Genomic DNA, 18,269 nt, shown 5'->3' with positions numbered 1-18,269 from the left:
CATACTTCCCTAGTCTCTTTTTAGTTTATCCCTCTGTCTACAGCTTTCAAAAAATCTTTGTGGGTAATATTCTTTTCCTTTTCAGGGATTCGACCCCATGCGGAACCCCATGCAGTACTGGGGAGAGCGCAGAAAAAAATCTAATTGCTCTTTAAAAATCTTGAATCCTTCCCCGTCCGCAAGGATTCAAGGACTACCTAAAGAATCCGCCCTTTGGTAACATCAAACACAGATTTTCGGCAGACCGTCCCAAAAAACCTCTTCTGAGGTGTTAAAAGTGTCATTCAGCATCAGACATTTTTGTCGAATTAGTAGCTTCTTAGCGTTTACAAAGAAACTAAAAAACTTGACTCAAAAATTTTCGAACAAGCCTAGAACCGCCCTGCATGTTTCCACAAAAGAGAGTTGACTTATTTAAGGTAGATTTTTGAAGGTCATTATTTTTTTTAAAAAATTGGGAATAGCCAATCACAATAGAAGACTTTCAACCAGCTGTTGTTTTGATTAAATCTATGATATCAGATTTAGCAGGGTATTTGTCTAGAAAAATCCAAAAATTGGCCAGGAAATCAAACATTTGACTTTTCCGAGAATCATAGCTTTTCAGTAAAAAATTTTGAGCGCTTATGCAGAAAAAATTCACGCAGCCTGAATGTTCGAGTGAAACAAAAATTCAGATTTGGGATTGTAGTTCTCCGGAAATGTCAAAAAACTGTCAAAAAATTAAAACTTGACTTTTCTGAGGGCCATAAGTTTGTCTAAAAAGCCTGGGCGTTGTCGCGTATGCAAAGGAGCTTCCCGCAACCCATTTTTGTATTGAACCTAAAATTTCAAAGCCATGGCCCTCAGAAGTTTCAAGTTTTGATTTTTGACCGTTTTTTGACATCTAATGACGTTTCCGGAGAACTACACTCCCAAATCTGAGTTTTTTGTTTCACTCAAATATTCAGGCTGCGTGAATTTTTTCTGCATAAACGTTCCAAATTTTCCACTGAAAATCTATGATTCTCGGAAATGTGAAATGTTTGATTTCCTGGCCAATTTTTGGACTTTTCTTGATAAATACCCTGCTAAATCTGACATTATAGATTTAATCAAAACAACAGCTGGTTAAAAATCTACCTTTATAATTGGCTTTTCCCAGTTTGTTTTAAAAAATAATGGCCTTCAAAAATCTACTTTAAATAAGTCAACTCTCTTATGTGAAAAAATGCAAGGCGGTTCTAGGATTGTTGCAAATATTTTGGAGTCAAGTCTTTTAGTTTCTCTCTAAACGCTAAAAAGACACTATTTCGACAAAAAATATCTGATGCAGAATGGCATTTTGTACCACTAAGAAAATCGGTGTTTGATGTTGTTACCAAAGGGTGGATTCTCAAGGTAGCCATTGAATCCTTGTGGATGGGGATGGATTTAAGATTTTTAAAGATCGATCAGATTGATTTTTCGCGCTCTCCCAATTACTATAAAGACCCTATATTAACCAAATTTTCTGCGCAACAAGCAAATTATTGAAAAAAAAAAACTGGCCGAAAAAGCGTTTTAGCAGCTTTTTAGAAAATTTGCGGAGGACATGCTGAGATAAAATGCGGTACTTTTCCCTATTTTCACTTTTACAGTTTCTTTTGTTTCTTAAATACGCTGATTGCTTTGATTCTAAAATTTTTGAAGATATAAGTCATTTCAGTATCACAATCAGATTGATTTCATGCTCACAGATGAACTCTTCTTGCTCCTAGTCACTGCTGCTGGACTCATCATGGAGTATCTCTGAATTGTGTCGGCGATATTTCCAAAGTCAGCGTCACCTATCAACATAGATCACAAAATATCAGCATCAACAATTTGAACCTTTAACACAACAGTTTTTGATGATAGCCCCAACTAACTCATGAAAAACATTAAGTTGAAATTCTGAAACTTGAAATTGTCATGTTCTATCAATTTTTCAGAAGTACGTGAGTTGTTTGAGCATTAATTGTTTAGTAATTAATATTCAGTAAAAATATGCCAAACTTCAATGCATTCGAACTACAAGCACAAAATTTTTCAATGTCAACGCCAAAAAGTTAGATATTTATATTAGTTAGAGACGGTAAGAAATCGGGAGCCTGATAATGTTTTCTAGCGTTTACCTTTCTTAGTGGAGTCTGAACTGTCGGCGTGATCGCCTTCTTTGTAGTAGTAGGTGAAGTTTGAAACTATGATCGGGACAGGGAGCGACAGGGTCAGGATTCCCACCAGGGCACACGCAGAACCCACTGTCAAATCGGAATCATCAATCGTACAAATACATTAGAAAAGTGAACCCCATATAAATCATAAAAAAGGGTGCTTTATCTGTTATATCTGTTATTTTCATGGTACACAAGGATGCTTAAATGGTGACTTAAATTACTCAAGTGTAAACTTAAGCTTAACTGAAGCGAGAAAAAACTGAGGGTATCAGGGCGAAGCCCTGGAGCAGTAATAACATGAAAAAATAAGATGTATTAAATGAAAATAAAAACAAATCATTTTTTTTGTGAAAAACATCCACGCAGATGCCATATAAGTACAAAGTGATAGAAATGGCAATCTTTAAACGCCCATAACTTTACAAAAAATGATCACAGGTAAAATAACTTGTCAAATTAAAGCTCAAGACAACAATACCCTTTGAATAGCTTAAAGATAGCCTATGTTTTCAATTTGGAACAATTAACGCGCAATTTATATCGTGCTATTAACGCGTAAGCGGAAATTTAATCCGTCGTAGAAATCGTTCAAAAATGGTTCAAGGAATTTGATATGCCACAACTGATTTGTTAATAGGAGCAAAATCTATCATTTTGTACTTAAATATGGCGTGTGAGGTAATGTTTTCTCAATAAAATTTCAAAGGAAAAATCATAATAGTTTTAATTTATTGTTCCGACTTTCGATACGAAAGTAACGGAATATTTGTGCTCGGGGTAGGTTTTTTTTTTTCAGACAAACATCGACTTTTTTTCTAGCCATTTTTGACAGACTTTTTTTATATCATTCAAAAAGTATTGCTGTCCTGAGCTTACATTTGAAAAGATGTTTCACCTGCGCTCATTTTTTGTAAAATTATGGGGTTAAAGGTTGCCATTACGGCCAATTTAAGAAATTAACGCGCGATTTATTTCGCGCTACTAACGCGTAAACGGAGATTTAATCCGTTTTAGAAATCGTTCCAAGTTGGTTGAAAGAAGCCTATGTGCCATAATTGATTTCTTACAAGGAGAAAAATCAATTTTCTTGGTAATTTTTATGGCGTGGGGGTTGATTTTCCTAGAAAAAGTTTCAAGTTTTAGAGTTTTTTTTATGATTCACTTTGTTAATAATGTTTATGTTATTACTGCTCCATAAGCCTTAGAAGGCAGTCGGAACTTTCAGTGCATCACCCTGATACGAGCAGTCTTGTTACATTTTAATTTTTCTTGTTACTACTGCTCGATAGGCCTCAAAAGGCAGTGGGAACTTTCAAGGCTTCGTCTTGATACGAACAGTCTAGTTGTTCCGTCTTTCGATAAGAAAGTAACGGATTATTTGTGCTCGGGCTGGGTTTTTTTCAGACAAATTTCGACTTTTTACCTAGCCTTTTTCGACAGAATTTTTTAAATATCATTCAAAAGGTATTGTTGTCCTGAGCTTAAATTTGAAAAGATATTTTACCTGTGATCATTTTTTGTAAAATTATGGGTGTTTAAAGGGTGCCATTTTGGCCAATATGAGACAATTAACGCGCGATATATTTCGCGCTATTAACGCGTAAGCGGAGAATTAATCTGACTTAGAAATCGTTCCAAATTAGTTGAAAGAAGCCTATTCGCCAAAAATGATTTGTTACATGGAGCGAAATCTATTCTTTTGTAGTTTATATGGCGTGTGGGGGGTTGTTTTTCCAAGAAAAAATTTCAAATTTTAGATTTTTCTTATATGATTCAATTTGTTAATGATATTTATGTTATTACTGCTCCATAAACCTTAAAAGGCAGTGGGAACATTCAAGGCTTTGTCTTGTTACGAGCAGGCCAGTTTTTCCGACTTTCGATACGAAATTAACGGAATATTTGTGCTCGGGCTGGGTTTTTTTCTTCAGACAAATTTTGACTTTTTTACCTAGCCTTTTTTGACGGAATTTTTTATATCATTCAAAATGAATTGTTGTCTTGAGCTTAAATTTGAAAAAATAATTTACCTGTGATTATTTTTTGTAAAGTTATGGGGGTTTAAATGTTGCCATTTTGGCCAATTTGAGACAAATGACGCGCGATGTATTTCGCGCTATTAACGCGTGAGCGGAGAATTAATCCGTCTTAGAAATTGTTCAAAATTGGTTGAAAGAAGCTTATTTGCCATAAATGATTTGTTACAAGGAGCGAAATCTATTCTTTTGTAGTTTATATGGCGTGTGGAGGCATGATTTTCCTAGAAAAATTTTCAAATTTTAGATTTTTTTATATCATTCATTTTGTTAATGACATTTATGTTATTACTGCTCCTTAAACCTTAAAAGGCAGTCGGAAATTTCAGGGCATTGCCTTGATACGATCAGTATTGTTGTTCCGACTTGCGATACGAAAGTAACGGAATATTTGTGCTCGGGGTGGGTTTTTTTTCTTCAGACAAAATTCGACTTTTTAACTAGCCATTTTTGACGAAATTTTTTTTATCATTCCAAAGGTATTGTTGTTCTGAGCTTAAATTTGAAAAGATATTTCACCTGGCCTCATTTTTTGTAAGGTGATGGGGGTTTAAAGATTGCCGTTTTGGCAATTTTGACCAATTTGGGACAATTAACGCGCGATATACTTCGCGCTATTATCGCGTAAGCGGAGACCTAATCCGTGTTAGAAATCTTTCCAAATTGGTTGAACGAAGCTTATTTGCCATAATTGATTTGTTACAAGGAACGAAATCTCCTTTTGTACCTTATATGGCGTGTGGGGGGATGATTTATTTTTAAAAATTTTCAAATTTTAGAAAAAAAATGTTCATTTTATTTTATTTCATTTAATTTTTTTATGTTATCACTGCTCCATAAACCTTGAAAGGCAGTCGTACATTCAGGGCTTCGCCCTGATACGAGCAGTCTTGTTTTTATATGGAACCTAAATGAAAATACAAACGTGTTTTGGCCGTTAAAACGAGTTTCTATTAATAATGCAGGTTTTCAAAATTTATCACTGGTTTCCGCAACTTTCTTCCTCAAGTGGGTAACTTTGTAGCCGAGTTTCATTGATTTGAATTCAAATTAAAAGACATTTGAGCTGCTTAAATTATCGATGCAAAGTTGAGGGAAAATTGACATTGCTCGCAAAATTCAATGATAGTTCTCAAGTCTTAACTCATGAAAAAAAAAGAACAAGCGATTTGTGAAGGGGAATCAAATGGCATCCACCCACTTAATTAAATTGCATACAGGCTCTTTTTCATTCCCCCCTTCCCCCCTCACCTCACCTCACACGAGCATCAATTTTACGGTGTAACGAGTGGTTTTACAAGGTTTTACCATGGCCTTATTATTCCGTATGCCAATTTTCATAACATTCGAATAAGGTGAACAAATTTTTCATTTATAAAATTTTGCAGGTGGGGGGGGGAGGGGGTAAAGGAAAAAGAGCCGGCATCCACCCACCCAATTCTTTGGTATAGGGATCGCAAATGAGAAAAGTGATTTGTGCAGACTTCGACTTATGAGGCCACTGAGTCTCATTAAAACTCATTAAAAATTGCAACCGACAAATGTCCAAGAATTCAGTCAGCTAACCCCCCCGCCACACTTATATAAGCTCACAAATTCATGCTCATGCCCCTGAACAAAGGCTTGAAAATTGCGACGACTGCCCCTTCCAACCAAATAATGATACTCTGGTCAGGTTAATTTTACTTGCTTTTCACACGCAAAATATTTTTTGTTGGGTAAGTTATTTACTGAAAGCCAAATCAGGAGCCTTCACATTCCTCCGGCTCCTGCATTTTTGATAGGTGATTAACTAAGTGTTAGATCCGCTTCAATTTTGATGGCGCTTCAATTTACGTCGACAAAGTGACATAGGTTGAGCAAAATTGAGGTAAAACTTTGTCGCAAGAGGGTAAAAAGGTTGTACCGAAGCATCTATGACAGGAAATCTGACGCGGCTACTTCACAGACAACATACTATTTATGAACAAAAAAGCAAGGGGATAGAAATACGGGGCTTAATTGTAATGGACAAAATTGTTGAAACAATCAATCATTGGTAGGTTTTTGAAGCGTTTTGCCAAATCATGAAATCCACCGTCAAATTGTGACTTCCAACGTCAAAAAATAACAAAATGATTACTCTACCACCTGGTAAATTGAATAATCCAGCAAAAATTAGTGGATTTTGCCTCAATGACCAAAACAACCTCGGCCGCACGCAAAACAAAAATTGCTAATAAATTGTCTGAAATCGACATAGTTTTTGGCTAGCTACAATGCTAGTGTTTAATTCATTTCTCAATTTCAGCAGATTTTCACTTTGAAGGTATTTGGAAACTAAGAATCGGATTCTAAATCAATTCTACCTCAAAACCCGAACTTGGCAATGCAAATGTTTCTTGACCTTTTATCCTTTTTTGTTACCAGACTATAATTTTACAGCTTTCTCGAAACATCGAAAGACCATTTTTCGCTCAAGTTTCCAATTCTATAAGATAACAACGGTGCTCGTATCAGGGCAAAACCCTGAATATCCGACTGCCATTTAATTGAACTCAAAAAGTTTTTGGTAAATTAAGCATTGACAAAAATATTAACTTTAAGCTGATCATGTTAAAATTTAAATGTTAAACTTGAGGAATTGTATATGAAGTTAATTAGACCAATTAAGTTGTCTCAATTCAATTTGGAGCGCTTTTATAGAGCGCGATAATTTGCCACGCTTGTAAACCATACAACGAACATTTTGGACAGACTTGTGGCAGTTTATCATAGAGGTGTGCAGATGCGTCTGTACATATGAAGATCATGAGATCGATCCTCAAAGGACAAAAGTTTTGTAAAATTGGTCAATAAAAAACCACCCGAGCAGAAACTTTCCTTTCTTTCTTCAAAAAATGAAACAACAAGACTGTTTGTATCAGGGCAAAACCTTCAACGTTCCGACTGCCCTTTGAATGGTCTCGAATAGTCTTTGGTTAATGAAATATTTCGGACAACTTTTCAAGGGCTAGGAATGCTAATCGGCCTAATTTTTTTTATGCAGCGACGAGACGAGGACTTAAACATACCCACACCGAATTTTCTCCGGTTATTATCTATTATCTGGCGATTTTACGGTCGAACAAAAAATTATTTTCTTTTAATAATCGATTATCTGTTGATTTTGATTTTGTGGTCGTAAAATAATCGATTGTATGGTGAAAAAAATCTATTAAAAATTTTATTTTTATGTTGATTATAATGACATAAAAATAGATTGTAATAGATTTTAATATAAACAAAATAGACAAAAAAATTTGATTGAAACACAATAATGTGCGCCTTCAACTTTTTTAAATACTCAGCTGCCTGAGTGAGCATGAAATTATAAGATTATTAGCAAAAAAATATAAGCTTTCAATTAATTTTCGAATAGAGTTTCAAGTTTTGTCACGTGTCTTGTTTTACGTGGCTAATAACAGACCGCATTCTCTACAGACCGCAACCTCTATCCCGGCGGAACTCGAAATAATCAATTGGATTTGAAAAGGCGGGATGAGTGGCAGGTATGAAAAATTACTTAACACAACAAAGAAGACTTCGTAAATTTGTTTATTTTGCATCGTACTTTAATGGGGGAGTTGAAGAATGGGCTCTTTTTCCTTTTCCGCCCACCTCACATGAGCATCAATTTTATGGTTTAACGAGTGATTTTACAAGGTTAATTATGAAGACCAAATATGTTTGTCATGGCCTAATCAGTCTGTATGTCAGTTTTCATGACAACCGAAAAATGTAAACAAATTTTTTAATCATAAAAATATGCAGGTGGGGGGGGAATGAAAAAGAGCCGAATAATGTATCTTAGAATAAGTTTGCGAAGTCTTTTTTGTTGATTTATTTTATTTTATATTTTCAAGTTTTTGCTCAGAATCTGATTTACAATGATGTTTTTCCAAATTTTTGTTGCATACTTTTGAGCTCAAAAAATGATTTTTAGCTACCTTTTTCTCTATTTATTGCATTGATTTTTGCTAGAGATCTGGTTTACATTGATAGTTTTTCAAAAAATTTATTGCATTTTATTGAGCTCAAAATCTGATTTATATTGACTTTTTTCTTCATTTGTTACATATGTTTGTGCCCAAAAACTGATTTACAATGATGTTTTTCAATATTTTTATTGCAGATTTTTGTGCCCAAAGTCTTGTTTATACTGATGATTTTCATGATTTGTGTCGTTTGGTTTGAATTCAACTTTTGTTTTGAGTTTTCAAATAGCATGCTTTTAAGAAGATAGAAATCAATTTTTTAGGTAATCTAATCCATTTTTTGACAACATAATCGAATTTTTGTGTCCTAGACTTTATTGAAATTTAGTGGCGGTAGCAATAGTTTTTGTTGCAATTTTATCGCAAAAACAATAGATTTTATTGCAATTTTACGGCAAAATGCAAATCAATTTTATTGCAATTTCATGGCGATTTCAGAACGAAAAAAAAAGATTTTGTCGAGATTATGTGGAGATAAAAATATATTTTAGTGGAACTCTTGTGCAATATAATCTTCATGAAAATAATCTATTTTCTTTCTGTTATAATAGAAAATGTTGCCTAAACTAGTTACACATAATGGATTATAATGGCAACATTCTCGGCAACATTTTCTCAATATTATCTATTTTTATCCGAAAAACTTCGGTGCGGGTAAGAACTAAGATTTAAGTATATCGGTACATTCTACATACATCAGTTATAAGCAATGGATACTCTATCTGAGTCTTTTAACCCACTGATTCGATTTGGGATTTAAAAAATTCGCGACAAATTAAAGAGCAGTCGCAAGTCGCAGATTTTCTAAATCTGCTGTTAATAGTTAGTTGAAAGGAGTATGAATGTTTTTAGGACAAAAAGCTGTTTTTGATGGGGTTTCTTTATGACAAACGACAGAAAACTGTTCAGCCGAAATAACGAGTGATTAGCACAAGTCTAAAATATATTTTTCATACAGCCCTTTCCCAAAAAAAACCCAGGTGATTTTTTTCCACAAAAAACTATGCAGGAAACTCTCATGTGTAAGTATAGTGATCTCCCTTCCAAATTGGTTCTAAGTAGAGTTTAAATAGTTCACTTGGGATGTCTTCTTAAATGTTTGCACGATTGAGATGCATGCATGCCTAGTTTTCCCAGGGGCGTCTGGGGGATCATGTCTCCATAGCCAACAGTGGACATGGTAATCACTGCCCACCAGAACCCGGCGGGGATGCTGCTGAACTCATTCAAAGAAGCATCCTGAAACTATCATGTGGTAATAATTGGTAGCCACCAATAAAACTGGAATATAAAATTCTTCAGTTTCAATTAAGGCCATGTCCATGGCACGGCCTACAATGGCTATGACACTGAATCAGCACACTAACAACCGTTGCCATATGTTCAAGTTCTGTGATCGTTTGGCTGATTTGCGTGCGCATCAGTATGTACAGTTTAGTTGGCTTTATTAGAATTTTGAATAGAAAAAGAAAGATGCAAGTAGACGGGTTGAGACATAGCGGTGAATGACAAGTAGACGGGTCTGATCTAGACAGTGAACTTAATAGACAAGTATGAGAGGCAGTAAGTATACTGCAAGCAAAGTAGGAGCAACCACATACAAAGTAGCATCCACATTTAAGCTTTTTTTGCGTGCCGTTACATACAAAAAAATCATTAAAAATGCCTTAAAGTAAAAAACTATGCTACAAACCACGTTTTGCCTAGCGTTTAGTTTTGTTTAGTTTAGCAAGAAAATTAGAAATGGGTTAGTATTGGGAGTAACAGGGCTTATCCTGCAGAATTTGCCGCTTACAAGAAACTTGTTCTCGCAGGTGTAAACAGTAATATCAACCCAGCCACATTATTTCCTTGAAGTCACGATTTTGCCAAGTCACAAGTTTTGTGCTTTTGAGACTTTTTCAAAGATTTATTTGAAAAAAATGCTGTTCTGGTTACTTCAGGTTTTTTAAATTCCATTTCTGATCATAAAAATAACAAAACAATATCTTTTTTTATTGTAGAAATAACAGAACTAAACTTTTGATGTCATTTCAATCAGGGAAATTGCGGAACAAAACTTCTGATTTTATTTTGATCAGGGAACTAGCAGAAGAAAAAACAAAACTGTAACAGTACTGATCCAGTACTGTTACAGTACTGCGATTTTTTTCTTATTTATCTTTGATCAGAGATAAATTGTCGCTTGCCAGAATCTCACGCAGAACTGATATTTTACTGGAGAAATACTGATTTTCTCTGTTACTTCAACCCTGTAAAACAAACTCCAATATAATTCATTTTATTCAATTATAGTGAAATACTGCCAATTTTTTTCGATACATTTCTAATTGATTTTAAATCATTATTTCTCGCCAGATTTCCAATTTGTTTGTCATGCACAAAAAATCCATTTTAATTGATAAAAATTGTTCATTTTGTTTTTGTTTGCCTATTTTGTCTTCGACCTGGCATCTGAATTGCTCATGTTTTATGCTTTTCGTAGACGTTGGGTTATGAAAAATGGGAAAACTATTTAGCAGTTTTCTAATCATTTTAAGTTTATAACGTTTTTTCTTCTCTTCTCGATTAGAGGTATTTCATGATGCACACTTTTTTTAACCACCGATAAATCAGCACATTGTTCTAATTTCATGATTTTTGCACGAGTCATATTCACCTACGGCGGAACCTGTTAATTGAAATGAAGGTATCTCTATAAAAGTTTTGTTTCGTAGTAAAATTTTGTGTTCAGATGAACCAAAGTGTGACAAGACATCTCATTTTCAGAGATTCTGTTTGTGGCAGAAAATTAATAAACCCTTAGGATGTAATTAGAAAAACTTTTAGTGTCACAAAAATTTTTTAAAATAAGAGATTATAATGGACTATAAAAGATTTCATTTTCTTGAAAAGTATCGCAATGATAATCGATTGAAGATCCTTTTAACACCTAATTTTGGTAAAGTTTATCATGTATAATTGTCAATTTTCAAAACAAATCAACAAAATAAACCATTAGAGTCGATTACTTAAGCCCAAACTTGGATACGGTAAGGCACTCAAATTTTTACTCGAATATTGAATCCAATTTTTTTTACAGCAGTTAGATTCTTTTTGTTCGATTTGAGAGCCAGCAAGTTGAGAATTAACTATTCGTTTACCGCCTAGTTTTATTGACTACCCGCCAAGAAACTTTCCTTTTGTTTGTTATGCCCTTTATTAAGTTCACTGTATAGATCAAGCCCTTGCCATTCACCTTGTGACTCACCGACATACCTTCGGCTCGTAGCCCTGTTCGGCTATGTAGACGCCACTCGAGAAGATGACGACTGACATGGAGAAGAAGAAGATGAGCAGCCCCAACTCATTCAGACTGGAGCGGAATGTGTGGCCCAAAATCTGCAGGTTCTGCAAACAGAAGAAGACGCTTAAATCAAACCAGTTTTATCCTCACTCTTTCAATATGACGGTCATCAGTACAAAATTAAATTGAAAGGGAATTTTTTTCTTTAACTTTTTAGTTAGTTTTTTTTCTTCAATTTTTAAGCTTTTCAGTTTTTTTTTCAGACGCTTCAGAGATAAAAACACTTTTTAGTATTTATTTTAACCATTCAGATGTAACAACAGAAATTTTCTAGAATTTGAAAATGAGAAGTTTATTTCTGTGGAACTTGTATCTTTTGTGATTCGCAGAGAATCTATCAAAGTATATTGCTAGCTTGTCTAAGCATAGTCGGTTTCTCTTAATTTCCCACATTCCAGACTTAGTTTTTTTTTGTTGAGCGAATCCCAATTGAAAAGGATTAAATGTGATACTAGTTGAGGCGCTAAACACAGTGGTAAGGCGTTCACCTTGAGATCTTCAGATCGTGTAATCAACCCCCTGACATGGCCAAGATTACTTACTTAGCTTAAGATCTACCACAGCCTCAGCAATTTCGGTCGCGATAGTGGCACCACATTAAAATTTTAGACGCAAAAAACGACCTTGAGTCGCAAAAAAGAGCTTCCTTCAACAAAATAAATCAGTCTGGTATGTGGCGTAATAAGACAAACGGGCTGTGCTTAGACGGGCTTGATAGCTTTTCATAGATCCTCTGCGAATAAAAAAACTCAATATTAACAACCTGCGCAATTGATTAAAGTAATTAAATAGCGTGGAGAGCAAAAAAGTAGCATGGGGGATTTCTCGTGCGGACGTCTTAATGTTTTTCTGACATTTTTGAATGGAAAAGAGCTCGCTTTAGCTCTGCTATTTAGACCATATCTCCTTTCCTTGTTCGTCTTTTGATCAACCTTTATAATAATCATATTCCAATAAACATACACTTGCTTTTAAAAATCTATTTTTGCAATATAGTTTGGTTTGGGGGTTTTGTCATACATACGGCGTTATGTCCGTGGTAAAGGTTACGGTGCTAGAGATACTTGCAGTCTAAGTAACCACTGCTAATTGACACCTACCAATTAAAGTGAATGCTTCACGAATTGGTTTGACGCTCCAATTCTCTCGTTTTGCTTTAAACGTTCAAAGATTACGGTTGATATTTATATTTATTCAAAACCAAATTGTAACCACTTCGATATCCAGTTTGTCTACAATTGACTAGAAATCTTAATCATACTGTTATGGAAATCTTAACTTAGTTTAGTTCAGTACTTCTAGGGTTATCTCATGGCGCAGCCAGCAGTCCAGCAGTCGTACAATCGGATGACAGGACTATTAGGAGTAAGAGTATTCTGGGGAAAAGTATCTGCAGAACCCCCGTCTCCGTGGGAAACATAGGTAAGACAATTATTTCTGGAAATACCACTCAATGAAAGCTGTGAACCTAATGTACAACCAGGTCCAGATCCTGTATTTGACGAACCACCGCCAAAACCAGAAGCAATACCAACTTCAGTAACACCGGATGAAACGAAAAATAGAACAGCACGAGTCGCGGCAGCTATCCGGAAAGTCAGGGAAAGCGATTCGGAAGGACGAAGATAAGGACCCAAGATCGGCCCAAACACGTATTACCACAAAGCAAATAGCCGGGTGAAACTCAGACTTTTTAAAATCTCGGAAACAAAAGGAAGAAAACATTTCTCCAACAAAATCCACACACGAAATTAGTTACAATAATTTTGAAAGATCTTCATAACTTGTGCGAGATACTCTTCAGGAACGAGAAAAACTGTTTTGTAGAAAAAATGCAATTATACAACGCGCACAAAGGTGTAAAAAAGGTTTGAAGTTTTTTTATCTTCGATTATCCGGACAAGCGTCACAATGCGGTTGCACACAAGTCATTTAAAGGAAGTAATACGTGATATTTTCATTGCCAAAAGGAAATTTTCCGACATTCAAGGAGAGATTTGCATTAGGCCGGGTAATACCGTAAACGACACTTTGATAAAGCAGCCCTTTTTCATGAAAAGGGATACGCGACGGCTAACGTATTACGAAAGCAAAACACATTCGGACGCGGTAGCTCGAGATCTTTTCAAGGTGAAACGTAAGCCCACAAGGTCGATCCACTCAAAGTTAAGTTTTCAAAGCATGATGAACTGAGCTCTGGGCAACAATAGAAACCAGAACCGTAGAAACTTTAACTCAAGCCAAAATCAGAAGTCGTGTAACATTCGTCCGGAGGTACATACCGACGGAAAGTAAAGCTAGGTCCTAAAACGACTGGCTAGCGTCTAAACCCAGCTTCACATGCTTTTAACCGTCTCTACCAAAGCCAGTTCAAAGTCGTTACTATTTAAAGATATCGGTCAAACCGCGCAAGCTAACTTAGTTAAATTCAAAAATAGTGAGCTCATGGCTGGGTCTCAAAATACCCAGACCACGATGTCACTCCTAAAAACAGGGCTAATAATTATTATCATATTACGATTTTTTTGTTCAGTAGATAAAAGTCATCATATCCATCGGAGATGGATGAACCTTTTCCCTCAACTCCTAGCTTCTCATGTTCTGAAAAATGAACAAGAAGTTTATTAATTTCAATTCAAGACATTTCGGGAAGCTAAAAGTTGTTTAAGAACCAGTTTCCAGTCTTTCCCCAAGACCCTTCCGGTTTTGTGGTCTTCGCCAAATAAGCCCTCTCTCTAGTTTTGGGAAGTGTTGCAATCTTGTCTCTCGGCCTTCCCGATTGATAAAGTCTGAACAGTAACCATTGTGTCAGACCAATGGTTACTTTCCGGATTAATCTGGGATCTTCACACTCGGTTTTCTAATTTTCCATCTGTTGAGTTCTGCGTTCTGTGTGTTTCTTGACTATCGATAGTCGTCATCTGAATTTCGTAGTTTTTCAGTTGTCGCGAAATTTCAAGGTCCCGACGTGTCTTTATTTTTGAACGACTTTTAAAAATTATTTCGTCACTCCAAATTAACCTCTCCCAATTCGTTCAGTTGGACGATTTGCACCACTCTTGGTTCAAAACACATCGAATCCTCTCACTAAATTGTTCCGAATAAAAAATCGTTTTTTTTCTGACGAGCATTCTAAGTCACTCTTGTCGAATGTCACATCGGGAAATCAGAGCTCCTGTTCCGAATAAAAAATCGTTTTTTTTCTGACGAGCATTCTAAGTCACTCTTGTCGAATGTCTAATCGGGAAATCTTGTTATTTTTGCGGCAACAAACTTACACTTGAACATAAAGACAAGTGTGCAGCCCAAAATGTCAATGGTAAATTATGTGGGAAAAAAGTTCATTTAGCGAAGTACTGCAACTCAGCCAAACCACAAGTAGACAACGTCATATCAGATGAAGAAGCTGAAGAAATGACGAATTTTATCGACTCCGACAGTGATCCAGAAAATTCAATTTTAAAAATCAAGAAGGTAGATAACATCGGATACTCGATCAAAAGTTTAGAAATTATCCTTGCTGCAACTGAGAAAACGAATTGTTTGAGAGCCAAAGTTAGCGCAAAAGGAGCACTTTTCAGCGCGACTAATGATACGGGAAGTCCGGCATCCTTTGTCAACAAAATGACGGCCGATATTTTATTATCCAAGGAATCACGAGCAACAACAATAGTTCAAGAAAGACCAATTACCACGTCATATGTGGATTACAACCACAGATATTTTAACTATTCGGAAAACTATTAGTAGATATCAACTCAAACGGTTGGGTGAAGAAAAACGCAAACTTTTCAGTCTCTGGAAATAGAACAAGGTGCCTACTAGGTTTAGATTTACAGCAAGATCTGGGTATTGTAACGAGGCAACAGTAAATGTTAAACACAGTAACCGCGATCGCAGAATCAGAAGAAAAAATCGAGTCGACAACACCAAAAAAGTGGAAAAAGCATTTCGTCAAAATATATGAATATGTTTTTACCAGATTAGGCAGGTAAAAAAACCATAAACCTTTTAAACTTTTCAAATCGCCGTTAATACTTATACAAGAAAAAGGTACACAAGTCCCGATTCACAGACAACATAAGGTTGGCAACGAAATTCATAAACTAATTAAGGAGGGACACATTATAAAATTAGACAAAAGCACGAGTGACCATTAACGGCGAAGAAGGACCGTGCAGTAAAACTGGCGATGGACTCCGAGCTAATGAATGATCAAATTTTAAAAAACAAATTCCAGATGCCAAAGCTACAAGAGCTCTTAGATTCAGCAGCCCAAATCATAACCTCAAAAACAAAGAGGAAAAGATTGGCTTACATCTCTAGATCTAAACTGTGCATTCAGTCAATTAAGCCATGATGAATCGATAAGCAAACACTGTGACTTTAGTATTGTATGTGGAGAACACACGGAGACACAATTAGATTCAAAACAGACTTCTACGGATTGACGGACATGCCTAAATAATTTCAAAATGCAAGGGATAAAACATTCGGCGGTATTCCTGGAGTATTCTGTTTTCAGATGATTTTTGAATCGTTTTGCAAGGAGAAATCTTGGATAAAATTTTTTTTGAGGAAGTCATGAGGAAGACAGATGCAGAAGATTTCGTGTTGAAACTTATTAAGTGCAATTTGTCCAAGGAATCTATTACATGGTTAGGATTCGAGATTGACTCAATAGGCATTAGACCAAAGCATTAGAAAGTAAAAGCAGTCATGAACCTCTCGCCTTCAAAAACGCTAAAGAAATTAAGATCATTTATTGGAGTTTTGAACCATTTTTCTAGATTCATCCCAAATATTCAGATGACCACAAAAAATTTTAGACTATCACTGAAATTAAGCAACAAATTAAATTTTTTTTGGGAGAACCTCAAGAACTAGCATTCAAGTCATTATTGCTGTTAATAGCAGACATAACCAAAACATTTCATTACAAGCAGTCAATAAATTCGCGGATAAATTGTCACGCTAGCCTCAAAAACCTGGGTGCCGCCAAAGAACAGGAAGTTGAACGTGGAAATTGGGCACCTTTCGCATTCACTTCTAGATTCCTCAAATTCGCAGAACAGAAATACAGCACAAACGAGCGTGAACAACTAGCAGTAGTATGGTCATGTGAATTTTTCCGTTATTATAATGGGAAACCAAACCATCTTCTGACTGACCATAAAGCAAACATTCCCGGGATAACAGAAAACCGAGGGAATCGAACAAACCAATCGAGACTAACAAGGTGCGCAGATAGGATGCTACTATTTGACTACATCAGATCACAAATCGCGGGGAGAAAATTAATATGGCGGGTTATCTACGTGACACGAAGTTACCGGCACCATTAACATTACAATTCGATGAACAATTTGTAAGCAAATCAATTAATTTTTTTTATATAGCTTAGAGAAATACCCAGTTGGATAAAGTCAAGAAGCCGCTAGAAGGCTCAGAAATCGAAGATGTCAAAATTGTTCAATCAGATCAAAACCGGAAGAAGTCGTCGGATATGTAGAAATTATCTTCAACCAATCAAAAACGTTCCACCCAGTTTGCAAATTTCTTTAAGTGGGCGGCACTCATGAGATTGCAAACTCTGACCAATCAGGGAAGAGATTGTTTAATTATGCATATTTATGCACAAATGCCAGCCAATCAGAAGCAGTTGGCCATATTGCCCCGAAAATTGGAAAAATCATTTTCTCCGAACTTACAGTCAAATGCATGTTCACAAAACCATCATATTTTCTTATCAAATCAGTTTTTTCATGTCAATTCTTATTCAATCTCATCACAATTCAGTCCAATTCTATCAATTAGTTCCAATTTCAATTCATCACATTTTAATCAAATTTCACAAATAATTCCACCGACAACTTTAGTTTTCAGACAATCTCAGATAACAAATTTAATCTACCTTCGGAAAGGGTTGACTTTTCAGCAAATACATCTAATGTCAGGGGAAGAGCGGAAGAACAGGAAGATACCATTAAAAGAATCACCAAGAAGGAAGCTGAAGTTGAGAAACAACTATGCCAAATCTCTCGCGAATTTCAGAATGAACAGATTGCAGAAGGCGGCCAAACTTAACTCGATGATCACTAGAGTCAAAAAGATTACGGCAGGAAACGTACCAACAGTTTCCAAGGACCTAAAAATTTTCACAACAGGATGAGCAGATCTTCTATATGCCGATCTGTTGGAAAAACTAACATTAGAAGAGAGTCAATTGGCACCACGTAGAAAGTACATCCTAGCCAAAGATAGCGAGAGGTTACTTCGCTTGGGCAATTTTTTATCTGGATTTTGAGACGATGCGAAAGTAATCAATGACTGTGCCACTATTGACAACCAAGTATCCTTTCCGATGTGTCGTAGGAAGGCGGTCATAAGCAGACGAGATCAAACTCATCCGGGACAGGAACCCTAGATAGACACGGCAACTTATTTGTTGTTGCCAAGATTGCACCAAACGATAATCATTCAGTGCCAGAACTGTCGATGGTGTTCATTCTATGACCGAGAAAATTTAGCAAGAGACATGCTAACTCCGGAGAAATTGAGAGAGCAATCAGATTCCAGAAACAGACTCAACGCGATACCGAAAAAGGTGAGCCACATGGATTACTCAAGTTCGGAAAAACAATACCCTAAGATAGGGGGATGGGCAAAGCGGCTAAAGACCGGAGAGTTTTGA

At 35.9% G+C, this 18,269-nt stretch overlaps 1 protein-coding gene across 1 annotated transcript; it reads right to left on the bottom strand.

Moving 5' to 3' along the window:
• Positions 1-1,461: 1,461 nt before the first annotated feature.
• LOC134841099 (potassium voltage-gated channel subfamily A member 10-like) lies at positions 1,462-17,298 on the bottom strand. The gene is made up of 5 exons (XM_063856877.1): positions 17,287-17,298; positions 11,488-11,619; positions 9,354-9,468; positions 2,136-2,261; positions 1,462-1,808 (listed from the first exon to the last, which is right to left on the bottom strand). The coding sequence occupies exons 1-5, from the start codon at positions 17,296-17,298 to the stop codon at positions 1,696-1,698; spliced, it is 498 nt and encodes a 165-aa protein (XP_063712947.1). The 3' UTR covers positions 1,462-1,695.
• Positions 17,299-18,269: the final 971 nt, after the last annotated feature.

The sequence above is a fragment of the Symsagittifera roscoffensis genome, chromosome 3 (assembly GCF_963678635.1).
Source record: "Symsagittifera roscoffensis chromosome 3, txSymRosc1.1, whole genome shotgun sequence".
NCBI classification, from domain to species: Eukaryota; Metazoa; Xenacoelomorpha; order Acoela; family Convolutidae; genus Symsagittifera; species Symsagittifera roscoffensis.
Note: the sequence above shows the minus strand (reverse complement) of the source record. Positions and strands in the feature narration are given on the sequence as shown.